This window comes from Arvicola amphibius, chromosome 1 (genome assembly GCF_903992535.2).
Source record: "Arvicola amphibius chromosome 1, mArvAmp1.2, whole genome shotgun sequence".
Taxonomy (NCBI): Eukaryota; Metazoa; Chordata; class Mammalia; order Rodentia; family Cricetidae; genus Arvicola; species Arvicola amphibius.
In genome coordinates this window covers 173,758,002-173,785,385 of record NC_052047.1, presented here as the reverse complement: position 1 = coordinate 173,785,385, position 27,384 = coordinate 173,758,002, and the positions used below count along the sequence as shown (strand labels likewise).

General features: G+C 39.6%; 2 protein-coding genes across 2 annotated transcripts in view; one reads left to right on the top strand and one right to left on the bottom strand.

The window, feature by feature from the left end:
- Positions 1-24,774, bottom strand: part of Pten (phosphatase and tensin homolog) — a 73,259-nt gene extending 48,485 nt beyond the window's left edge. Inside the window, 3 exon segments of the mRNA XM_042054466.1 lie at positions 4,510-4,594; positions 23,142-23,810; positions 24,714-24,774. Coding sequence (XP_041910400.1) covers positions 4,510-4,594; positions 23,142-23,810; positions 24,714-24,774 — 815 coding nt within the window.
- Positions 24,775-24,864: 90 nt separating this feature from the next.
- On the top strand, positions 24,865-26,558 carry Klln (killin, p53 regulated DNA replication inhibitor). Its single transcript, XM_038317779.2, is given in 5 exon segments — positions 24,865-24,931; positions 25,036-25,244; positions 25,247-25,390; positions 25,392-25,478; positions 26,457-26,558. Coding segments are annotated over 5 exon segments (609 nt in total).
- Positions 26,559-27,384: the final 826 nt, after the last annotated feature.

Genomic DNA, 27,384 nt, shown 5'->3' with positions numbered 1-27,384 from the left:
GAGAGAGAGACAGAGACAAGACACAGAGACAGAGAGAGAGAGCACGCAAAGTTCCAACTTGGTTTCTTTCTCCATTTACATTGTTTATATTAATCCCTGATCTCAAATGGAGAAGTTAAATATTTGCCTCAAATTCTCAAATATGAAATTTCACATTACCATGACACTAAATATCTCAAACTTCTAATCACAGAACAGTGTAAGCATGTAAGCTTAAAGATATTTGCAATTTAAGTTTGCTTCACTCCAGGTAACAATATAGTACAATAACAAAGACTAAGTTTTATACAATATCTCTTGTTTGGGAAAAATCATAAGAAAAATATGGAATTAGATAAAATACTTCAAAATATCCTTGGACACCCCACTAGACAAAGTGAAGAAAGCTCAACTGAAAAACATTAATAAAAAAGCAAAGATGTTATGCTTTGTGGAGCCTTTTGGAAGTAAAATCTGGCTGTCAGAAATGAGTCTCTAGGAGCAGGTATCTGAAGAGTCCTCTAGTCCCTGCTTCCTGTCCACTACCATCAGGCATCACTGCTACACACTCCTTTCACCATGAACTTCTGCTACAAGTTCATGATGCCATGGATGGATGAATCTGGGGTGCCTCTGCCCTGCATTCTCAAATGCAAAGGCTGAAATCCTTCTGCAACCATGAGACAAACTAAACCTCTTTTCCATTACCTGTTTCTGCCATGTTATTTGGTGACAGACACTAATAGTAACTAATATAAAAGGTATAAAAAAAGAAAATATTTCTGAGATGTTATCAACTTTAATGCAAAAAAGAATCACTACTGATTATTCCTAATATCACCAATATAGTGTAAACAAACTAAAGTCACCAGTTATTCAGATGTTGGACACATATGTTCTTTGAAAGAGTCAATCCTAAAGGTTGTTAACTAAGAAATATTTGCAAGGGTGCCATGTGTAGTGACACATGCTTTTAATCCTAGCACTCAGAGGCAGAGGCAGGCCAATGTCTGTGAGTTCAAGACCAGACTGGTCTACATAGGGACCTCCAGGCTAGCCAAGGCTACTTAGGTTGAGACCCAGCTCCAAAATAACACACACGCACACAAAAAATATTACTTGTAGTCATTTTAGTGTGTAAGGAAGATGTTACCTTCCTTTCTAAGCACCATATAACAGAGGGTGGGGAGCTGGTAAGCAGAAGCCATCCACACCTTGCTGTAGAAGGAAGCGGCAGGGCTGCGTCCCGCTACCCGGCCGCCGGCTAGCTTTACACCCGAAATAATTACACGGAAACTGTATTCTTTTAAAACACTGCCTGGCCCATAGTTTCAGCCTCTTATTGGCTAATTCTCACATCTTCCTTTAACCCATATTTAGTAATCTGTGTAGCACCATGAGGTGTGGCTTACCAGGAGAGATCTTAACCTGCGACCATCTCGGAGAGGAGAAGCATGGAGACTCACTATGGCGACTGAAGCGTCTCCCCACTCCTGCTACCCCTTTTCCCACAATTCTGTTCTGTCTACTCCGCCTACCTAATTTTCTGTTCTCTTAAAGGGCCAAGGCAGTATCTTTATTAATAATGAAAGTAACACATAGACACTTCTCCATCATTTCCCCTTTTTCTGTTTAAACAAAAAAGAAAGGCTTTAACTTTAACACCTTGCTGGTCATTTAGCTTATAAAATAAACAAAGAACAACAAAACCCACTGGGAACATAGTTTTATTCACAGCTAGTTCTCCATATGCTATGCTAAAAACATTATAGGAAGAGGTGACAAAATCAGCTGGCTAAAAGAACAACCAGCTAAATAAATAATCTAGATAAAAAACTCTTTAGGAAAACATCTGACAAAGCCCATAAGGCTAAATAAAACAAACTAGAATAGATAAAGCCAAACTGAATCAATTTCAGTCTTGGTTACTAATTACAAAGTGAACATAAACCTTTTAACTTGCAAGCCTAAGTATAGGAATTATGAAACCAGAAGATTCAGGACCAAACTAACTTCCCAACACAACATTTTCTTGGCTGAGTTATTATAAGGTCTAATAACCAGTGGTAAAGGTCTAGAAACTGGATTCTGCCAGTAACCTGAAAGATGATCAATCATTCTCACTGACTAATTCATACTTAGCAGAAGCCAATATAAAATGAGCATGCCAGATTACTCAGAAGAACCTTACATGCCAGAAAATGTCCCCTCTACTCAAAGTACTCTTACCCTTTTTTGATTTAAAAGCTGAAGTACTAATTTGGCTTTGTTAAATTCGTCCTTGGTTGAATATAAAATTGATGTGAAATAGTTAATCTTAAGAGACATTACATGCAAGGCATAATCAATTCTGCATCAAAGCAGAAAATATATTATCTGGTGACCCTATCTGGCCAGACTTCTCATTTACCATATTCTGCAACTTGCAGTTCAAACAATCCCACTTTGCTCTGTTTTCTATGGCTTATTTTATTTTCTCTGTGTCACCACCAACTACCAAGCTGCTACTCCTATCGGTCTGCCATGCAAACTATCCTTCTGTTGTTTGATATTTTGATTGCACTGACATCCCTAAGACTGGCAATAAAGTTTATTTTGAATCAGAAGGCAGAGCTAGCTCCTAGCTGACCAAAATTAACCACAGATGTTCCAGAGAACTGAGGACAGATAGATACAGTAGGAGTATGAGGATGGAGCAGAGATCATGTCCTACCCTTATTGGATAGAAGAGCGAGAAGAGGGGCAGGGAGGCTGATGTAGTATTTCCCTCTGTATGCTGTGAATGTTTTATTACCATTGGTTAATAAAGAAGTGGCTTTGGCCTATGGAAGGGCAGAATACAGCCAGGCAAGAAATCCAAACAGAGTTAGAGAGAAAAAGAAGTCAGAGTCAAAGAGATGCCATGTAACTGCCGAAGGAAACAGACACCTGAACCTTACAGCCTTGTGGCAATACACAAATTAATAGAAATGTGTTAATTTAAGATATAAGAGCTAGTTGGGAATATGCCTAAACTATTATCCAAACAGTATTGTAAGTAATATAGTTCCTGTGTGATTATCTGGATCTGGGTGGGCGGGAAATGAGGCAGGCAGGGAGGGAGAGGTGAGAGGGCAAGAAGAGAGGAGGTCACTGGTGGCTTCTCTGACACTTCTCTGATCTTTCAAGTTCTTACCCTGATATCAGACTCCCGAGTTTTTATTGTTAAAGTATAAGACAATCACTTCACCCTTCCACTATGTTCTATCTAATTATGAGAAGACAAATGCATTTCCCTAGTTTTAAAAGTTTTATGCCGGGCGGTGGTGGCGCACGCCTTTAATCCCAGCACTCGGGAGGCAGAGGCAGGCAGATCTCTGTGAGCTCGAGGCCAGCCTAGTCTACAAGAGCTAGTTCCAGGACAGGCTCTAGAAACTACAGGGAAACCCTGTCTCGAAAAACAAAAAAAAAAAAAGTTTTAAACAATACTTCTGACAGTACAACCTAAAATTTAATGGAAACTACAAAGTAGTACAAGGGGGCTTGGGAGTTTTGGTAGATTTTATAGATAGTGAAACTTAAACCTGAACAAAACATAAATAATACTATAATAAATATCTAAATGAACACAACTTAATCAATGACAATTAACCACTTAGAAAAACTGATAGCTAACTCATATAAAGGTATAAAGTCATGTATTCATACACTACTACAAATACATACTACCTTGTAAGTTACAAAGTGCTTTACCACCTATTTAAATCCACATAGTCACAAAGTAGTTAGAAGTCCCAGGAAAGATACTTTGAGTACAAGAAATAATCCAGAATTTTAACTTTTAACTATTCAAGTACTTTAAAAAAAATAGCAAACATAGCAAGACCCAGTATTAATGAACATTACAGTTCATACTAAAAATTTAATGTTTATTTACATGTATTTTTATTCTGAAATTAGAAAATATGTTCAGACTAATTTGCCCAACAGGCAATTTCATATATTCTTAGGTCATAAAGTATTTTTGACTGGGCCTTGAGAAAGACTTTTCTGAATTAAATCACAATTACACTTGGAAAATTATGTTTATCATAAAACTCTGAATTTATTTTTTCATGTGTCCAACAATTCCCTTCTATAACCACTGCATCAAACAATAGTGCATGTATAAGTTCAATATAAACATGACTTACCAGTCACCCACACCTCAGTGTGAATAACTAAATAACTCAAAGACTACTCCAAATGTAAAATTAAAAACTTGTACTGTAATAGAAGCCAGGCACTAACTAAAATAACAAAAAAACACAAAAAAAACAAAAAAACATATCACACAAACACATGATTATATATGAGGTCAGTTCTTATCCAGTGAATTGCATTCAGTAAGAGCTATCAGGTAGATGTTTAAGTTAAAAACATTCAGAGCACTATCATAACAAAACAATCTCTACATCATAATGCACATACTGCTCTGTTTTAGGAATCTTCTAAATAAAACACATCAATATAGTTTATTAACAAATGAAATAGAAAATCAAGAGTTCTTACCTTACTACATCATCAATATTGTTCCTGTATACACCTTCAAGTCTTTCTGCAGGAAATCCCATAGCAATAATATTTGGATAAATATCTGAGTATTTAAATTAAGGAAATACCTAAAATATGCAACTATACAAATATTCATGCATTTTAAAATATTAGTTTCCCCCACTATAGCTATAATTATAAAAGGTTGTCAAATGTATGTATACAACCTATGATGGATGTATAATTAAGAAATACCAATAAACACATCACTCTAAAAATGACTTTCAAAACAATTTTACAACAAAATACTGTTAAAAATTCTCTATTTCGTACCTTGAAAATAAACCTAAAGCTGAGCATAATACAAGCCTATATTGAAGGCTATTCTTGGACATGAACAAATTTCAGATGAGCCTGGATTACAGTGAGAAACTATGCCAAACATAAAAAATTAAACAGCAGGTAAGAAGCCGGAAGGCCTTTGATCCCAGCACTTGTCGGCAGAGGCAGACAGGTCTCTGAGTTGAAGGCCAGCCTAGTCTACAGAGTGAGTGCCAGGACAGCCACGGCTACACAGACAAATCCTATCTTAAGAAACAAAAATAACAACAACAAAACCAGTAAGTAAATAAGAACCTAAGACAAAAGGTCATATCGATATTTACAATGTTAAGACATAGAAGGAAAATAAAACCTCCATATTTTGTAAATCATTACAGCTAGTGTGTCAGGGTGAACTCAAAAACAAAAACCTGAACCAGCCTGAAAAGACATAACAGTACAACTTCTTACTTTTCCTGGTTAACAATGATCGGAACAGTTAAGAAAGAAGTAAATACAGAGAGACTCTAGAAGACAGAAAGCTGGTATCCCTTGAGCTGTATGACCTGGACAAGCCACTCAACTTAACTTGGACTATTCTCCACAAAGACTGAGCTGAGCGGGGAAGGGATAACCTGGACGATCTCTAGCCCTCCACTAGTGAGCTCACAATACTCAACTGAGGTTTAAGTCTGGTTACTCTCTCCTAATCAATGTAATCAGTACTTAGCATGTCTATTAGTTTCAACTCTGTTGCACAACAGTTAACACAGAAACAAAACCTCTATACTCAGGAAGAATTGAGTTAACTAAAAATCTACATCTCAATGAATTCAGCCTGCCCATCTTTCAGCTCTCACTTACTCTGGGGCTCCACCCATCCGCTCTCACCTCATGATTAACTATCAGACTTTTCACATCAACTAAGCCAAACTGCTCCCTTTAAAACTGTCACTAAAGATGTCTGGATCTATTTGTCCCCTCATGTAACTCACCAATCAATCTCTGAGCCACTGAGAAAGCTGCAGTCATATACACTACAGGGCAGAGCAACATCTGTGATGGCCAAGTGTCTTTAATACTAACTCACAAAGCCTTTAGGTAAAAATGTTAACTCATAGGAACAATGTAGATGCCTAAATGTCATCACGCAAGAGTAAACAAGACAAATTACACATTCTATTATTACATCCTATTATCTTCAGCAAGTCTAGTTACATTACAGCCTTGAGGCTCCTAATTTCTTAAGTACATGTATAGACAGACAGACATACTCTGATAGCATTTTCTGTGCCAGGAAAAATTTTGTCACTCTAAGAAGACATAAATTCACCTCAATCAAAAAAGAATTAGAAAAGTTCCAAAATAAAATGATTATCATTTAAATATCATAAATATTACCTGTCATCTATTATTCTAAATTGGGAAATGGGTCACACCTAAAAATATAGCTCTCCTTTAATTATTGAAATGTGCTGGTTATATTATGTTCAGTAATGAGGGAAAAAGGAAGCAAGAAGTTTAACCAAGACAAAAGCAATACAACTTTGGGTTGATTTTTTATTTTTTTTTTTATTTATTTTTTTTTTTTTTTTTGGTTTTTCGAGACAGGGTTTCTCTGTGGCTTTAGAGCCTGTCCTGGAACTAGCTCTTGTAGACCAGGCTGGTCTCGAACTCACAGAGATCCGCCTGCCTCTGCCTCCCGAGTGCTGGGATTAAAGGCGTGCGCCACCATCGCCCGGCTTGGGTTGATTTTTTAAAAGATTCAATTTTTTTGAGCACAAACTTAAAACGGTAAATACAAGCAAAAGACTGAGTCACCAGAATAGAGGCCCAGTCATAAATTATCATTACTCTGAAATTCCCACCCAAAACATTGTAAATTAGTTTTGGTCAAAATATAAATTGAGAGGTCGGAAAAAAAATATAAATTGACAGAGGGTTGTGCTTGGTTCTACACAACACACACAAAGAAAAAACATATATACATATATGCACACCCTTAAAGATTAATCTGTTTTACTGAGCAATGCAACAAAGAACTCAATTTTATTAAAAGAAAACAATTATCACCATTCTCATTCTGTGCTAGAGAAGCACAGAACCAAGTCTCTCAATATGTGGTCATTCCATCTAGAGTTAACTTCACATTTAGTTCTGTGCCCTGAATACTAATGAACTGAACAAGTTAGCAAAAGATTGGGTTAATTTCCTGACCTCTTTTCGGTTGCTGTTAGTAACTGCAGTGCTCCACCTCTGGGCACTATCCCCAGCCTGGTTATCATCCTAAAGAAACTATTTGTCAATAACCTCACAGAAATGGATGCCACAGATTTCCTAAACTCAATGGCCCCTCCATCTGTGAAATCACCCATGTACTGAACATTCTGTGCAGTGGGCACTGCCAATGGGAGGCTATGTCAAGACTACTGCCCTCAAGGACTCCTGTTCTTTCAAGAAAGATGGGCATAGAGACCTACCTACAGTGGCACTTAAAGCACTATTACATTTTTTTAAATTAAGATGTTTTTAGATGAAGAAATTAATTCTGTGAAATAAGCTATCACCAAGTGAATACTATGGTCCATAACCCTCTCAAGAGCCTTGTCTCAGTGACAAAAGAAAACTAGAGAGATACCTCAGCATTAAGTATACTTGTTGCTCTTGCAGAAAAAGGATCTAGGTTTGGTTCTCAGCACCCATATGGCAGCTCACAACCATCTGTAACTCCAGTTCCAGGAGATGTTATGTCCTTTTCTGGCCTCTGTAGATATTAGGCAGACATAAATGCAGGTATAACACACACAAAATAAAATTTATATTAGAAAAGGCATAAGTGGCTAAAAGGGTCCAAGCAAAGAATGAAGAGAGATAGAAACCAAGCCAATAAGACACACACACAAAAAAAGATGGGATTTACTTAAAGCACAGAAAGGGTTAAAAATGCCATGGCAAGCAGTTCAATTTAATTGGGCATATATACATAAATGAAGTCAGAGTCAAGAACAAGGGAGTTCTCTGTAGAAAAAAATCTTGATCACGGCCTATCCAATCAGCAGACACCAAGAACTACCCACATTTACCATTTCTATCTTCCCTTGCTATCTGCCAGTGCTTACAAGCGATGGCAGTGAAAGTTGACATGTTACATATTACAAGGAAAATAGGGAAATTTAAAAAAGAGAGGGAATTAAAGGGGCTTTAAGAACAAGAACATTGGGCTGTGTAACTGCTTACGAGGTACCAGGCCCTGTTCCAACCATGGGATGATGAATATTTTCCCCCGCTACAGAACACCAAGTGACACCTCCAAATCTGCAACGTGAAGCTGACGACTTCAGGTAAATCAATGTCTGGGTCTCATGTGCTAGTTTTGCTCTCTGTAAGCTAACAGAATTTCTTACATTTAACTTCCTTGCTAGTTGATTCAAGTAAGATACCTGAAAATATCTTTCAATCTATAAAAGGGAACGGGCTCTATAGTTGTAACCAAGAGGTTATTATTATGGGTGTGGTGGCCACAAACCTAAAATTCCAGCATTTGAGAGGCAGTCAGTAGGGCCCTTAAAGCTCTGGGCCAACCTGGTCTACATAGCAAGTTTCACACCAGCCAGCCAGAGGTATAAAATCTTGTCTCAATTTAAAAACAAAACAAAAGAACTACAAATAATTGTATTCAGACATCATGGCACCTGCCTCTGATGCCTGTAAAACCAGCACTTAAGAAGCTAAGGCCAGATGGTTGCAAATTCAAGGCCAACCTGGGTATACAGACCTTGCAGGCAGACATTGCTGGTAGTTTTTCTACTTAATAAACAATACTATAAACTGGTACACTTGACAAGGACTCTCTAAGATATAACTATAAAACGTGTATGTTTTCTTTCTGCTCCAGCAATACAGTTGAGGAAAATAAACCACACAAGAAAGCTCAGTCTACAAAGGTTCCAAGTAGTGCCATTCATAAGAGAAATGGAAATAACTACAACAGAGTACAGAAGCAAACCATGGCATTTAGCATAGCTGGTAAAAACAGTAATTATACACAGCTTTAAAAATAATAGGCCAGGCAGGCAAAGTTCACACCTGTAACCCCATCACCTGGAGACTCACAGAGATTCACCTGCCTCTGCCTCCCAAGTGCTAGGATTGAAGGTGTGCATCACCACCTGTCTGGCAAATTCCTTTTGATCCTTCTGCCTCTTCCCCCATTTACTGGAATTACAGGTACCACACCCAGTGCCAGTGACAACTTTTGAGACAGAAGCAGTCTGGTATAGTGGTACATGCTTGTAATGCCAGCTATTTGGTAGGTTTGAAAAAGGAAGATCACAAGTACGAAGCCTTCTGACTTTAAGATTAGCCTGGGTAACTTAAAGAAAATGTAACTCAAAAGTAAAGAAGGGGACAGTTACCTCAGTGGCACAACACTTTGCCTTGCATATGAAGTCCCCAGCAAATTATTTTCACTGAATTCGTTCAAGTGTAAGAATCCTTCTGAAGCCAGGTGGTGATGATGCATGCCTTTAATCCCAGCACTAAGGAGGCAGAAACAGGCAGATCTCTGCAAATTCAAGGCCAGCACAGTCTACAGATTGATATCCAGGACAGACTCCAAAGCTACACAGAAACCCTATCTCAAAAGAAAAAAAAAAAATCCTTCTAAAAGCAATTCAAATCCTATATGCATATAGATTAAAGTAAACTCAATGCAAAAACTTTCACTTTCTATATGAAAGCATGAAAACAACTTACCTAACAACTTTCAGAAGATTGTAAACAGCCTCATGAGAACTAAGCCAAACACAAATTTTCTACAGCAAAATCACAGTGGTGCATACAAGACTACGAAAGTTAAAGCAGTAATTGACCTAACCTTAGCACAAAGTTCATAAGGAATATCTCTAATGCGCTATACTCTATGTTTCATATTAGATTTCTAAGTTACTCCTTCAATATGCTGCTTAAAAAAAAAACAAACAGAAAACAAAAAAAAAACCCACTAAATTTTAACTACTTAATAATCCTGAAAAAGACATTGTGATCTCTAACTTACCACAGGAAAGATATTCCTACAGGTAAGATGTAAAGATGTACCAGCAATGTCCCAGTAATTTGAGAACACCCAGTCATACTTGGTGTCAATTCCCTTAGTAGTAACTGCGTTTTGAAAAAGCAAAACATTCCAAAGCATTCACCTGTACCTGTACTGATTTTGCAGGTTCAAAGAGCTTAGAGTTGCAGAACCCACTTCACAGGTTCTAATACAAACGTCCCCAACAATGGATCTTTCTCTACTAGTTTAGCCAAAATTGCAAAATTTTTACACTTGTTTTCAACAAATCAAAATTTGCCCTTCAAAGTAAAGTCTTTGAGACTATTTAAAACAGAAAAAAAAAAAAAAACTCCAAATGTTTGACTGGATTAGTTCACTTTACATATTTAATGTAATATATGAAATAAATCAAGTTTTTTACCCTGTGCTTCCAGCCTAGAATCATTGGGAAATGACTTAGTTTCTTTCCCAAGTGATCTGAGTCAGTCTGCCCCCAACAGATTGTTTTGAATTTAAGAAAAAGAACATGAACTGGAATATGTACGTTTTAAATCATGCGGACATATATACTGTCACTTATAACTCTAATAGAGAATCATATTAATGAATTTATAACTGCCTTGTTTTAACACTGTGAAAGGATTCCTTTCCCACTGAAAGCATTTTAACCATTATAATCAACTTTATATCTGTGAGTTATAAATTATTTCCCAAACTCTGAAATTATATCAAAAATGCTAGTCAAAATTCATTTTAGAGTATTAAATTTTTCTATGACATTTTAACTGTATTGATGATTGAAAGTAAGAAGTCTTTGGTGCATGTGTAAATAAACAAATGCCTTACTTTTAGTAATATACTAAAGGAGCACAATTTTTTCTAAGAAAATAACTCCTGCCACTGTGAGAGAAAGCACCTTTGCAGTTAGTCATCTTCATGTTCAAAGAACATATTTTAAAAATGTAGAAAGTACTTAGGCTAAAATTTTGAAGAAAAAACTGAAGAAAGCCAACCTTTCCAACTGATAAATATGTGGTGCAACATATAAAGTTTGGCTGCGGTGAAGTGGAGCACTCCTACCTCCAGGAGGCAGAGGCAGGAGGGGTTTCAGGCCAGCTGGGACTACACAATGAGGCCCTAACAGAAAGGAAGAGAGGGAGATATAAAGTTCAGTACACAAGAAGACAAAAATACCAATTAAATGGAAAGAACATAAATGAAAAAAAAAATGAGAGAGGAACCCTTTTAAGACTCCACATTATCCAAACACTAAATAAACAGGTAATTATTTCTAAACTTTCAGCATTTGGGTAAAAACTGAATTTAACTGGCTTCTAATGCAAAAAGGCCAAGGTTTCATGGCCTGTAATTCAGTCCTGACCAAAAGAAAAGTCATGCCGGTCAACGTCCCAAAACTGTACTAACAGAATCTTCTCCCTCACAGACACTAACCTGGCGAGGCTGAAGTACCAAAAGTACAGGCTCCAGGCAAAATGGGTTTGAGAGTAAAATTCAGTTATCAAAACTTAAACCATTACTTTTTTATTCTATTAACCGCTTGGCACATTAAAAAAAAAAAAAAACCTATTTAAGAAAATAAAGGTAAATTAATATAATTTTTTTTAAAAAAGAGCTAAGCCTGGGGGTGGCGACACAAGTCTTTAACCCCAGCACTGGGGAGACAGAGGCAGGTGATCTTTGAGTTTGAGGCCAGCCTTGTCACGGAGTGGGTTCCAGGACAACCAGAGATACATAGTGAGACTTTGTCTTGATCAGAACCAGCTGGGCAGTGGTGGTGCACGCCTTTAATCCCAGCACTTAGGAAGGCAAGAGGCATGCAGATCTCTGTGAATTTGAGGCCAACTTGGTCTACAGAGTAAGTTCCAGGAGAATCAGAAATACACAGAGAAACTCAGTCTCAAAAAAAAAAAAAAGGAAGAAAAATAGAAAAACCAAAAACCAAAAAAATTGAAAAAAAAACTAAAATTCATCAGATTCTATGAAGGCATTTTAAAGATTTCTATACAGCATAACTAACATCAAGTTAGTTCATAGGGATGAAATTTTAAATTAGAAACAACTTCTTAAGTAGCTTAAGATGCAGGAGAAAATGTTTAAATGAGCTAGTTCTTTTATATACAGATCAGAATAAAGTTGTGGGAGGAAAAAGAGCACAAGACTTGAAAAAATACTTGAAGCAAATGTTTAAAGTTGCTTAATATATCAGTTCCCTCACTAAGTTTCATATTATCAATTCTCATGTAACGTGTTAAAAACCTATCTTGGAAACCCCAAAATATCGTGTAATTTGGTATTTCAAGTGAAAACACAACACTTCTACTGAAGCATCCAAACACTCCAGGCTTGCAGCAGCATTAGCAGTCCCTAAGTGGCTTATGGACTAAGTACAAATGATAGCAGATCTTAGGCCTAAAACAACCATAGGTCTTAAAAACTATTAGATGATTCCAAAAACACTACCACTAAATTATCTTAACTTTTCCTACATTTGAAGAACAGGTGGCAGGCCTGGGCTCCTAGACACCACACAGCAAAAACAACCTGTGACCTTCTCAGGAGTGAAATGCAAACACCCTTAGTAAGGACCCTCACACACAATTTTCAAACACACAATTGTGATCACAATGTGGATATAATCTCGATAAAGAATGCATTCTCACTGTTTAATATACTGTTATTTCATGCAAATTTCCGATAAACTAGTCCATAGAAACTACTCGAGACACTGGACTGTGTCTGCCACCCTCAAAAGGGCAACATGAAAATACTAAAGAAATATTTTTGCCATCACTAAGTTTTACTAAAACCTAAGACACCAAACATCATGCCTAGATGAAAATCGCAGTTTAAGATTCATTTTATTTGGGGGAAAAAATGTACTTAATAATAAGCAAGTAATTTTTTTTTTTTGATTTGACTCGTTTTTTTTAAGTTTTCTAAGACAGGGCCTCCTGTGGCGTAGGCTAGGCTTCAACGGTACTATATAGCCTAGCCAAGGACAACTCTGAACGTCTGATTTTCCTGAAGACAACTCCCAGGTGCTAAGAATCCAAGCCATACAAGCACACCTGGTAGTAACTTTGTTTCCAAAAATAAGACAATTGTGTTTGTATCACTTTGTTTTAAATATTATGTTCAAAAATATTGGTATAGTTCACTGATAATTATCAATTAGTTGATAAGGATAAAGGTTTTCTTTTAGTAGCTGACTTAAAAATAATGTCTAACAAAACTGCTAAATTCACTTTTCACTATAAATAGTACTTGTTAGTGCAAATGCACAAAAAAACTTTGACCAATTAACAGTATAACAATAACGTGGGCAACTATGCAAATATAAACCATATCATTCAAAATACAAAGCAGTAGCATCATGGCAAGCCAATAATCCTGAATTCAAAAAGGACATTGACAGAGCTATGCCCATTTTAGTGTGAAAATAGTTTATTCAAATCGCTTCTATTCCACTTCAATTTTAACACAGCAAAAATACTCCAAAGTAAATGAAATTAACCTATTAAAAGTATTTTGGTCCTGGAATAGTAATACAAGCCTATAATCACAGTCCTTAAGAGGATGAAAAACTAGGATATATATATATATAGTGAGACAGGTCAGCATGGGCTAGAGAACCAGAAACTGTCTCTCATATATAATATTATATACATTATATATAACATATTATATACATATATGATCTGTTGTCTTCATAAGTAATATAAACATTAAGTATTAAACGTGCAATAGATTTCCTAGATGTAATTTTGGGTGGAGACATTTCAAGGATCTAGTACTTATATTTTTTTGTTAAATCTGAATCATAATAATTGTCCCTATTTGTCACCGTAAGTCCACTCCAAGGAACTATATTAAGAGAAAAAAAATGGAGAAATCTTAATGTATAAGTAAATATTTTTGACAACCATTATGAAGCATTATGCAAATTGTTCAAAAAGAAAAAGACATTTCTTTAAGTTCATCATAAATTAGAAACAATGCGAAGTTATTAAGTTTTTTAAAAGGTGAATTTGTTGGGTGGTGGTGGTGCATGCCTTTAATCTCAGCACTTGGGAGGCAAAGGCAGACGGATCTCTGAGTTCGAGGACAGCCTGGTCTACAAGTGCTAGTTCCAGGACAGGCTCCAAGGCTACAGAGAAACCCTGTCTCAAAAACCAAAAAAAAAAAAAAAAGCTATTTTTTTCTTAGTAATCTTTTTATAAAAAGAATTTTCTTTATTAAGCAAATGAGTTTTTAACTCATAGACTTAATCACTATAATTTATCCAGCTGGATTAAAGCACTGAAGACCATTTGCTGTTTGAGGCTGCTGTAGTAAGTCACACTGGCTTTACAATATTTATTAGTATATCTCAAAATCTCTCTTTGACTTCAAGAACCAAAATTCTAAATCAGCACTTAAACTTCCTATGAATTTAGAAAATGAGGTCTTGACATTTTATTCTGTGTAAAGTGAGTGTAAAATGAAATTGTAAAATTAAACAGAAAAAAAATTTTAGCAACTAATCTATTCGTAGAACACTTATAATCATGTTTGTGATCCCTAAAAATAAAACAAGAACTCCAATATCCTTTTTACTCCCTGGTTTCTTTGCGTCTCTGGACTAATTGAAACTCGCACCCCCAAAGCAGAAAAACTTCACAGCGGTTTCAATTTTTATTTTACGTAAGTAAAACACTTTAATCCAACCAAGCCGACAACAAATGGAAAGCTCAGAAAAGAACAAGCATCCAATATTGCAGTCAAGTAGCTGTTTCTGTTATTACTTGTTAGAAATTTCCATTTCACATCAGCATATTTAACTTCATCGGATCTGAAGAAATAAAGGGTTAGAGTAAAAGTCTAAGACTAAAGAAAATGTTAAATAATAGTAACATTAAAGACACTAGCAACAAACTAACTCCCTAAACATTATACACGTGAAACAAAACAATCCTCCTTTTTTAGGGTCTGACTGTAGAACTCAAAGCATAGCAGTACAAGGTTGCCCAGACTATCCTCAAACAAAAACAATCCTCCTGATTCAGCTTCGAGAGTGCTAGAATTGCAGGCTTGCGTGACACATCCGACTTTACCTGCTTTCTTCTAGGTCCATCCCCTCCTGCACTCCTTGTGACAGCCTTCTCAACAGCATACACACAGGATTGAATAGCAGCAAGTTTAACTTTTCTAACAGGTCCAAAATCTCACAATGCCAAAAGACATGAGACCTCATCAAATAAATCGTTTTCTTATTAGTGAAATCTTTAGTGGACAAAGTTCTTATCAAGAAACATAAGCCCCACAACAGTCAGGAAACCTAGTTAGGCCTATCTAGTAACAACTTGACCTTCTTGGGTCCACAATCTAAGGCATATCAGACACTTCATCTAGCATTTGCCAGATCCCACGTCCTGCAGATGTCTAAATGCAATCAAGTCTTCTGCCACCTCAGTTATGGCCATGCCCACCAAAATGTCTCCAGACACTAGCAAAAGTTCCGGATGAAGTAGGAGGGGATTCTCCTGAGTAAGCACACTATACTCTGAAAATACCACATACTTCTAACAAAAACAAACACGTACAAATCACAGCTTTGCCTCATACTAGAAAGATGGAAACTGGGACAGGAATTTAAGCTGTATTTGGGGGTCTGGCTAATTCCAAGCTATATTCTTTTGCATTCCAGCAGGCTGCCTTTCTAATTCACTGAGCCTTGTCTAAAAAATCAGCATATTTCCTATGTCCGGCTATTTAGGACTTATGTCTATTGATAAAATACACCTATAAATATTATCAGTTCAAATGAGTATACCATGGAGGCTGCGAAATTGATTCCACAAATAAAGCAAACACTTACTATGCAACCACAATGAGGGCAGGTCCCCAGCACCAATGCAAAGCCCTGAATGGTGGTGCACATCTGTAAGCCAGCACTGGAGGGTAGAGACAGAAGACAGCCAGTCTAGCCAAATGGGTGAAGTCCAGGCTCAAAGAAAAACCCTGTCTCAAAAGATAAGGCAGAGAGCAAAAGAGGAAGGCACCCACGCTGATTGCTGGCCTACACACACTCATAAACATAAAATATAATACATCAAGAAAGGTTTGTTTGATGGAAGATAATGTAATACAGAGACCTAGAGACAACCTTAATAATATCTCCCAAAACTTCATTCTAAGAGTAAAAGAAAAATTTAAATTCTATTTAACCTCTAGTTTAGAGGAACACAAATACTAAAAAACAAGTCTCATTAAAGGAAAAAAAAGTTAATGAAAAAAAAATCAGAACAAAAATTTGCTTCCAACTTTAAACATGTATACTGATTTTATGAATCACTTTTAGGAATACAACTCTTTTAAAGATAGCTGATTCAAAGCAGAATTACATACCTTGAGTAATTACAGCCTATTCAAAGATTCCAAAGTAAACAAAATTAGTTCTGCAATCACTAATTTAAAAAAAGAAACCATTCTACTTCAGTCTGAAAATCTACAGGATTTTTTTTTTTTTTTTACTTTTTAAAGAAAAGTCAGTCAGTGATTCTGCAGAGCTCTAATGATACAGCACCTATACACTTGCCATAGTCCAGGTACACAAAAGACGGAAATTGATTTAGACAATGTAGCAAAGTCAGACATGAAGATATACAACTCAATTTTACAACTTGTGTTACACTAAAAATACAGCTAAGTTACAAAACTGGGGGGCGGAGTTCATAAGAACACAGTCCTGAAATAGTTCCAGCAGCATCCACGCCATCCTTCTGGAAACGAATGTGCACTACTGAGGATACTAAACATCTGAAAAGCCAATACGAGCAAAGCAAAGAAGTAACATTCCCTGTCACAGGCAGGCAGGCCGGCAGGCAGGCAGGCCTTACACTTACTTCCCTCTCCTGGCTAAGAAAAGAGCATGTAAACTACAGCGGCTCAGTAGGGCAAAGGCGCTTCCTGTAAGCCCAACAACCTGAGTGCCATTCCCAGTGCCAATAAAGAAGCAAAGAACCACCTGGCCCCATTCCATTCCTCCCATTCCCAACCCCAAATAAATGAATGTGATTTTTAAAAGCTAGAGTACATGAAGAGGAAAAAAACTCCCTTTAGCTTTTTCTTCCTGTTTCAAAGTTCTACTTATGTGAAAAATTTTGGCCAAACATGAAAAAGGGGGCAATATTACAGGATTAACACTAACTTTAAATTCTTACACTAATTCACTGCACATTATATTGAGTATGTCTGTTGTCATGAATGTAAATTGGCAGGGCTACATAACTACCCCATAAAGCTGAACTTAAAAGGAAATACTAATATACCTTTACTGATAAAGAGTTTACCTAACTCTGACTTATACATTAGAAGTTCCACTCACTAGTGGTGAGGATTATTCTTTGTAAAAAATAACTATGATACTAGCCAAGAGTAACCACGAATTCCAGACAAATCAGAGCTATATGGTGAGAACCTGACTCAAAAGAGCAAATGTATCATATCTACATCATAGGTATGCTATATAAACACACATACTATGTTATATATTTCAATCATCTATAGAGTACTAAAAGAAAATTTAGGAGAGAGGGTGGAAGGGAAAGGGGGAGAGAAGAAGGGGAGTACGGAAAATTGTATAGCTCAATTAAAAACAAATATTAAAAAAGAAAATTTAATCTTACAACAGATAAGAGTTTTAAATTCACTATGCTAAACTAAAAGAAAGTTTTCACCTTCCTGTAAAAGCTGAAAGCAAACATTTTCTGATGAGCTTGATAAACTTCATTTTGAGCAACTCCATGAGGAAACAGTAAATTCCTAAAGGAATCCCCCATTTAAAAAAAAAAAAAACGTATCTTGAATCAATTAAAATTGCAACAGGTCTCAAACTGAGCAAATTCATAAACAAACACTGCTCATCCTAGAAACAAAAATGCAAAATTTTCTTGGGAAATTGTTAAGATAGTAGCTATGACAGAAGTCTTTACGATGAGGTAGACACCATAGTAAGGCACTGTTTATGGTACTGCCTGTTGCTTGTTCAGACAGGGTCTCACTATGGACCCCTGGCTGGCTAGGCACGCACTATTGTACAACAGGATGGCCTCAGACTCACTATGCAGTCCATCCCGCTGCACTAAGGCTTACCAAAAATCCTCCTGCCTCCGCCTCACTGGAATGAGTCACTATGTCCAGATATTTCCATCATTTAATGAAGATTAACTTTTGTGGTGGGTACCATTATCCTACCCTTATTTCAGGTAAAATAAGACTGAGGAAATTAAATAGCACAAAGACATCCAGCTACTAACTGACAAGACCAAGATCAGAGCACAGACAGCCGGCCCCAGCCCACCCTGTCTGCCTAAAACTAAGATGAAACAATGTATAACTTCAGAGTATAGACAAAACCTGCTGTATTTTAATGTAATTTAAGAGACTCAATCAATCGTATTCTAAAATGACCTCCAAAAAGACTCAATCATGTTTTAAAATGAACTCCAAAGCAGTCCATTCTATAAGGAGAAAATCCATTTTCTAGAATAATAATAATACATACTATACACACAGAAAATTCAAATATTTATAGTTAGAATCACTGTTCATATGTAAAGGGTTGGTTTCTGATTATAACTATTTAACTAATTACACAAAACAGCATATTTACAGTCTTTTCCACACCATATATATACAGGTAAAGAAGACTCTTTGCTAGCAAAAGGTATTCAACTGCAATGCCATCTCTCCAAAGTTTCAACACTACCAACATGTACAAGTCTAATACTGTAAAGACATCTACAAGTGTCCTAATGCCAACCGTTGCAATGGAAGAGTGTGCTATTCTGAACAAAACTGAAACTTCCCTGCCAAAATCAATTCATTCCTAAATCACGTTTACTGTGATAACAACATTCCCTTAAGAAATAGTCATTTTGTTCCAGTACAATTCATTTTAAAAGATGAAACTGCTAGCGCCCCTTCTGCAACCAAGGAATACAAAATTAGAAGGTGAAGCAACAAACCCAATATCCTAATTTCATCTTTCCCAATATATTCAATACAAAGAGAACCAAAAAATTATGCCCATATCAAAACACCTTTAAGCACCTAACCAAGAAAGTTATGCGATGGCTGCATGACCTATAAAAAGGATGAGTAAAGACTATTTCATCTATCCTCTATATTGGTGGTATCTCCAAGAGCAACTGCATCAATTTCAAATCTACCATACACGAAGCAACTACAAAAAGTAATGAATATTTACAGAAATCATTTCTGATACAATCATACAAATGACCTAAATTCTGATCTATAGAACAAATTCTTGTAACTTTTCTTAAATGTAGATCACAAAGCCAATTCTGCAAATCAAGTTTATCTACAGGGTGAAAAAAAAAAGGAACAAAATTCAAGAGTCACCAGCTCTGTGTGCAGTAAAACTTCTCTTTTATGAGCCAGTAGTTTCTACGGAAAAAGAAAAAGCACTATCCAATAAATTTCTTAAGCTGTACTAATAACTAGTACTGTCTTCTGGAACTAAATACTTCTAGGATGGAATAGGCCTAACATTTCATGGAAATGAAAAACTGTCCTATGTACACAGGCTTCTAAGTTTATATTTGTCAACTATGAGTTCAAATACATTATCAATATAAAAACACCGTCTATATTTTGGGCTTACTAAAAAGACTAAGATACAAAATAAAATATTGAAAACTGAGTATTTACTGAAAAGAATATTCAAACTTTGTTCTTTCCTGCATGAATAATTTTCTAATCAAGTCATCAAAGTGACTATTTTAGAAGCGGCTTAAAAATTGTTAATACTGTTAAGCTATAAACAAAAGAAAAAAAAGCACATGAAGACAAATTTCAAGTTGTAACATTCATTCAAGTTGAACAAACTGAATTCATTTCCAGAAGGTACGTCAGTTCGTAACATATATATATATATATATATATATATATATATATATATATATTTTACCTAATTATGAGAAATTAGACATAACGTTCCACACAAAAATTAGAATACGCTGTCTTTCTTCTGTTACTAAAATAAAAATTTTAAAGGCAATGAATCTCCACTTTCTAAAACCAAGTATAAAATGAACATGGTAATGTCATATTTAACTTGAATTATTTAATCTTTAATTAATACTTTAAAGGTAATCTTAGCCTGCATCATTATACTGTGTCAACTTTTACAACTGACAGTAATGAAATTGCTTTTCCTTATATTGAATTATATATAGCTGAAAATTACTCGTTTTGACGCATTTTATTCTTAAGTAAGTTTTAGGGAAAATTAAATTTTCAACTTATTATACAGCAATTACATAGTCATGTTTTTCAGGAAAGAAACAGATGACTACAAAAAAGACAAGATTAAAGATTTTTTTTTTTAAAGATTGCACAATCTTTAAAAAAAACTAGAATTACTTTCAACAATTACTCGCTTGTAACAAACAGCTAACATTAGCAATCACTGCAAGGTTCTACTGTCGGGGCAGACTGGTGTTTGAAAGGAAGCACACCTACCACACAACTGTCACAGAAGGCTGGGCTCTGCGTGTGCTTCAAAGACACAAAACCTCGCAATCTCACAGAGTCTGTTTCCCAGACTGCTAAGAATAAAATCTAACCAACGAATTCTTACAATACAATTTTGCAAAAGATTTTAAAACTCAATTTTCCTTGACTTTCCTAAAAGTACATCACTGTTAACCCTTCAGCAAATAAAAATATCCCACTTACTATTTCCTAAAGGAATTTAATTTGGCCAGCTTCAGTGACAACACTGACCAGCAGTCGTCTTCAAAGAGCATTTTAATTCCTGCCCCGAACACAGAGCACACTGAAAAGGAATCAAGCAAGCCCTCTGGCTTATCAAAATTACTGGAAGAACAACTCTCAGAAGAGCAAGGCCTTCACCGACTTTCCCCCTCCCAACTCTTTTTCATATTAACATTTGGCTCAATAAAACCACAGCTTCAGAAATTGTTTAAATTAATCATTTGATGCATTATTTGATACTGCTTTCCACGCATATCTTAACTAAAAGTACAGTTTTAGACTTTTAAATCACATAAATTCATGCACAGAAGCCCCTGTATTAGGAAATCAAATAAGGAACTGCAATCATGTCACTACTCATACATAAAAATTTGGCAAAACAATCTTGAGGTCCAATACCCCTGACAATTTTAAATCAAGTGGGAAAAGCATAAGTCTACTGTGGAAGCTAAGGGAAGCTCGACTACCAAGCTTTCCAGATTTTTCTTTGAATGAGGACCTATTTTTTTTAATTAAATAGAAACCTGACTAATTCCTCCTATATCTAGATTACTACCACTAATTCTCACCAACAGTAAAATGTCTTGAAGCAAATAATATCTCAGAATTTTTTCCAATTACCTTCAGAAAAGGTCAAGTTCATCTTGAGTAAAGCTTTATCAATTAATGCAAACTTGAAAATTAGAGATTACTCTCTAAGTGTATTTTTAACAGAAAATTAGCTTGTTTCTGAAGCCAGTTCTTCGGTGAATTCCATCTTCATTTCAGAACAAAAACTGGACCAAAATTAGCTATGCATGTTTATATGCCGCTAATGCAATAAAAAAAAAAAAATCAAACCTCTTCCAAATGAAAACATTTTATTTAGTTAAAAAAAAAAGTCCTCTCCATAATGCTCTAATTATTAGCAGGACATGTATAGACAAGTTGCTGCCCTTCTGCCTTAAGAAAATGTCTACTGATATTTACTAAGAAATAACTTTTATTAAGAATACATTATTAACAATTACGCAATTACTTAATTTTAACTAAATATTGTTTATTGTTACAAGTCTCGTGGAAAAAAATTGGGGGTTGTAACAAAGGCCTAATAGATCTTCAAGCCTGTCACTTCAGACAAGCAACTTGTGTTTTCACACACCTGACACACCGGCCTCCCAAAAGCTCTCAGTATCTGTCAATACTTCCTCCAAAAGAGGAGGGCTCTCTTCCTATGCCTGATCAAAACCAGTACCATACCTGAAACTGCAAAGATCAATGCTTTAAGATAACCGCGAACTTCTGAAGTACAAAGGACTAACTTTTAGACAATCAGAACTATACACCGTTAAAAAAATTCTTGGGTTTCTGTCTTATTCAACGAGCTGACTCAGTATTTGCTGCATTTAAAAAGCTAGTCTACCAACAGTCTGAAGCCAGTGAGCCATTTTTGCTAGTATCTCTGGGTGGTAGCTGGTTAGTTACACTGACATTCTATACAAATCAGGGTAAAACCCATGGACAGTCAACGGGTCAAACCACCTGAAACTTAAAAAACATCAACAGCAAATTATAGCTCACGGAAATACATAAATTTCATGCGAGAGCCGAGCTTTAACCTCTGCAACCATTTGCCACATACAATATCCTTGAACTCACACAGACATCATCTGGGATCAATAGCTGTTCAATCTCTAGCCTATCACGTAGGGCAAAGCCAAATGAATGCTCAATATCACTGAAACACAAATCGCAGGCCCCATCCCACGTCTCATCAGGAAACAAAGTCTAATTTAACAAAGTTCTATTAAAAGGTCCAATAACACATATTCTGACACTGTTGATCGCAAACTACAAAACTTCTCAATCTAGCTCCAAAGTCGTAATTACCTCAGTTTAAACACACAAACCTGCTTTTACCCTCAAATGTGCACCATCTATGCTGAGGGTGGCTATGCCTATAAAGTTATGCAAATCAGTTCACAAGTCACATTTTAGAAAAATCTATCAACGCAACCCAGGAAACTAACAATCACTGCAAGATTCTGAGGCAATATGCCTACGTGCGGCACGGACTTTCATTTTAATCTGATCTACACCCTACATCTAGGGCCTAAGTCATGATCTAATCGAAATATGCACAACCTCACAGCGTCTCTTTCTTTAGTTCATTTAGGAGGCTTGGATTAACAAGCTCCTTAATCCAATGTACAGTACTCTGCATTCACAGACAATAGATTTTAAGAAGAGACCTCGGAGCTAGACAAGAAACCAACCCGTGCCTTGACACTTGCAAGCAGGCATGAGTTCCGTCTAGCTGAACACTCCCTAGGTTGAACACCCTGCAAGAGACAGAAAATACACGATCTAAAAATGCGACCAGGATTAAACGTTATAGTCACCCCCAACTACGGAAATTTTTCACATCCGTCTACTCCAACGTTATCAGAATGACAGAAAAGCAAAGAGGAACAGCCGCAGAAATGGATACAGGTCAAGTCTAAGTCGAATCCATCCTCTTGATATCTCCTTTTGTTTCTGCTAACGATCTCTTTGATGATGGCTGTCATGTCTGGGAGCCTGTGGCTGAAGAAAAAGGAGGAGAGAGATGGCAGAAGCTGCTGGTGGCGAGGCTTCTTCTGCAGGATGGAAATGGCTCTGGACTTGGCGGTCGCTGATGCCCCTCGCTCTGCTGCCGCTTGGCCCTGGACCACAGCCGGGTAATGGCTGCTGCGGCGGCTGCTGGATGGTTGCAGCGACTGGGCCTGCTTCTCCTCAGCAGGCAGAGGCCTGGCAGCCGAGGCAGCGGAATGGGGAGAAGACGGATAATCCTCGCAGCGGCTGCCTCCTCCGGCGGCCTCCGGAGCCCGGGCCAGGGGGGGTGCGGCGGCGGCGGACGGGAGGCTCAACACCGGCCCGGGTCCCTGGACGTGCCGCCGCCGCCGCCGCCGTGTTGGAGGCAGGAGAAGGGGAGAGAGCAACTCTCCGGCGTTCCCAGCCCTGGCAATGGTGACAGGCGACTCCGACCCCCTCCCCGGAGCCGCGGCCGCCGCCGCCGCCGCCGCTTCTCCCCCCCGCTCCAGGAGCGGGAGGTGCAGCCGCCGAGCCTGCGCCGGCTCCCGCCCGAGCCCACGGCTTCCACCGTCTCTCTCCGAAGCCGCTCAGCAGAGGGCTGCCCGGTTAGAACAGACGACGAGGAGGCGAGGCCCGCCGCCGCTGCCGCCGCCGCCGCCCGGCCGGCTCCCCGAGGGCGCTGCCCCCGCGGCTGCTCACAGGCGCTGAGAGGGGCTCTGGGCCGCGGCCGCCGCCGTCTCTCATCTCCCTCGCCTGCGCCGGGCCTGGCCTCACAGCGGCTCAACTCTCAAACTTCCATCATGGCTGCAGCTTCCGAGAGGAGAGAGCTGAGCGCAGCCGCGTCCCGACGCCCAAGCGCGTATCCTGCCGCAGTGCACAAAGAGTCCCGCCACATCACCGTGCGCCGGCCAGCCCGCCCCCTCCGCCGCCCCGCCGGGAGAGCCGGGCGCCTCCGAAGCCGGAGGGGAGGCGGGAGGCGGGCGGGAGGCGGGCGGGGGGCGGGCGGCCGAGCCGGAGGTGGGGCGGGGAGGGGCGGGGCGGCGGCGGGACCGGGCGGCGAGCGCCGCGGAGCATGCCCAGTGTGACCGCGCTTCTCTCCGGGAGCTGCGCCGGCTTCGGCCTCGGCGCAGAGACCCGGGAGAGGTAGGGCAGGCAGGGGCCGAGTGAAGCTGCGCTGAGCAGGATCCCTGATTGCTCTCCGGTCCGGTGGGTCGGACTAGTGGCTGGTCAGTGCCTCGGGAGCAAGGCCTTGCGGCGGGGGACACCTATCCTGCCTCCGTCCCTGGCTTTCTTCGCAATGGTTCCATTCCCTGCCCTGCGCTGTGGTCAGATTGCGGTGCTTCGCTAGGATTTGTCGGCAACAGTCTTACCTAGGTGGTGCACCTCTCCCCCCACGGTGTTCTCAAGGTGTCAGTCTTTGCACAAAGAACAACCCCCTATTGTGTGTCCCGCGCGGGTCACCTCGTCGGGCTCGGGTTCCCTGCCCTACCTCCTGCTTCCCAGGCAGCTGGGTTCCTTTGCCCGAAAGATGAACGCTCCCAGCCAAGCATGATGATTGTGCATACGGGGCGTGTACACACACGTCTCCCCTGAGTTTCCAGGGCCCAGAGGACACCCCTGGGTGAACAAAGTGGATCTCCATGAATAGGGCGCACCCCACGCGCACCCCTCTACTGCCGGGTGATGAGCCCGGCAGCTCCCGCAGCTGTGGGTCTACCGGATCAGTCAACCTCCGTCTCGAAGAAACTAAGCCTCCCGTCCCCTTTGCGGCCTCTATGAAAACCCGGCCAGAATTGGATCGCTGTGGCCAGGTGCTGCCCAAGTCGGAGGGTACACGGTTACCGGCCCCGGGTGTGCAGTACGGAACGGTCGGAAGCTGCAGCCAGCGAGTGGGCGGGGCGAGCAGGCCTGGGAGGGCTCAAAGGCGAGGTGGAAGGATACACGAGCCACGGCCGGAACTACTTTCAGGAGGAGGTCACGTGTGGTCCTAGTTGGGGAACTTTCCAAATTCCCATTCCCGTATCTGTGTGCTCCTGAGGCAAGAGCTTGGACCCCTCTGCTCTACTAGATGGTCACCCCAGGTGGGGGCGGCTGGACCCCAGCTCTCCCCTTTCGGAGCGGAGAAAAGCACCCACGAGCGGTCCGCAGGAGCGCTGTCAGGGCCAAGCGCCTGGGGAGCTGGTTACACAAGCACCCACATCCAAGCACGTGCCCCCGCCACCCCTCTCTGCTGGCCGCCGCCGGTTTGTGCACGGTGACGCGGAGAGTCCCCAGCCTGTTCCTCCCTTTCGCTTGCAACCCGTAGAGCGAGCCAGAAGGCCGAGACACGAGACTCCTGCTCTGGATCTGCCCACCCGCGCGTTCCCAAGCGTGGGAGAAGAGGCTGGGCCTTAGGGGGTCTGACGCATCTCCTTAGCTAATGCAGTGGACCCTCTCTAGATCTGTACTCGCGGGGCAAAAGGGTATCTCCTGTTGCTGCTGGCTGCCTGAGCTTACCGATGTTGCAACAAACTTCCAGTCACTGCCCCTGTACTGGTGAGCGCGCCCCACCTACTGTAGACTCAGCCAAGTGACTTATCTGAGCACCTAGTCAATGGCTGTCCGCCCAGAACAAACCTGTCAAGTAAAAGCTTACTGCCGGGATTGGCTGACCTGCCGCGGTCGGGAGAGCTGGTTCAGAAGTGCTGATAACTAGAAGGCAAGCCCCTCCTCCCCGACCAGCGAGCCACAAAACCAGCGATCACCTTGAGCTCGGAGAAAAAATGACATCAGCACCAACGCTGGGATTTCTTCCTTTTTGTTCTTTTCCCAGAGGACTTAGTTCTCAGGGTAACAATTCGAGTCCAAAAGTATCTGATTTGAGACCTAAGCTAAGGCACTGGGTCGTTTTAGAAATCTGGAGATTAGTAATCTATTATCATGGGTATTGCAGTAATTGCGAGTAGGTGTCTAGGAAGGCCAGCAGAGGGTTTATGAAGTATAGGAGCAAGAAAATTGCGTATGTGCACAGCATAGTTGCAGGCAGCTCCTGAAGCCTAGAAACCTCAAGAGGCCTGGCTCAGAGAGCCATGGGCCATTACCTAACTCCAGGACTGCTAATTAAACCAGGGATAGTTACAGTTCTATTAGCGATCTCTGAGGCTACTCAAAGCTTGTATTTAGATGCATCCTTTTAAGATCTCTCTGCAGGAGTTAGCAGCTCAAGCTAAGCAAGCATTGATGTTTATTGCAGGCTGTTTTTGTGCACAGTTCTTCTGGTCAGTTGGGGGAGGCAGGGAATACAGATGAGGGCAATTTGAAAACAATAGAAGAAAGGCCTGCATTTGGTTTCTAAAGATGTAAATAAATCTCGATCACACAGCCTACTCTAATATGGAGCTCTATTTTAGATGCAACCCCCAAAGTCAAGGTGTTACATGAGATGCATGATAAAAACCTAAATTGTGCCCAGTGGAGTGTCTACTACTCCTTGGTGGGAAAAATAAGAATGAAGTTACATCAAGAGAAGTAGGTTGAGGAGGGGAAAATACCCCACGTTAGTGCTTGTCCCCAGAGTCCCCGTTACTAGCATCACCCTGTTTTGCCTCTTCCCTGAAGCCATCTCGTGTGACATAGTCTAAGAGTGTCTAAGCCACTCTGAAAGTTCCTCTAAAGAAAAGCAAAGGCATTTATTCCTAAGCTTCCTGATGCTGGGCTGGAGGAAAGGGGACGCTTTTCTGTTTCCAGAACATCACTCTAGAGCACAGGGGAGGAACATCACAGCATGGAAGTGCTGGAACATGATACCAGCCCACAGGCACTTCCAAGTGAGAGAAGAAGCCGGAAACCAGTCAGCTGCTTCCCTGAACCCAGGCTCCTCTACTCTTAGTGGTTAATGAAGAGATAACCATGTTGGCTGGTGTATGATCAGGCTGGCAACATCAGATTTTGTTCGGAGTTTCCTCTCACAGTATAATATGTTTCCCAAAGAAATACTGATGTAGCCTTTTAAAAATGTTGGTGTTTTTTGCTTCTTTACTCCATTCAAAGGATGTGAATAGATGAGGAGAGGAAAAGCCCAGATAGCAATAAAAAATATTTAAGTTCAAATGAAAATAGATCTGCTTGGCTGACCTGATACGACAATACACTGGTTTCCAAGCACTGCATTTTCTTACCTG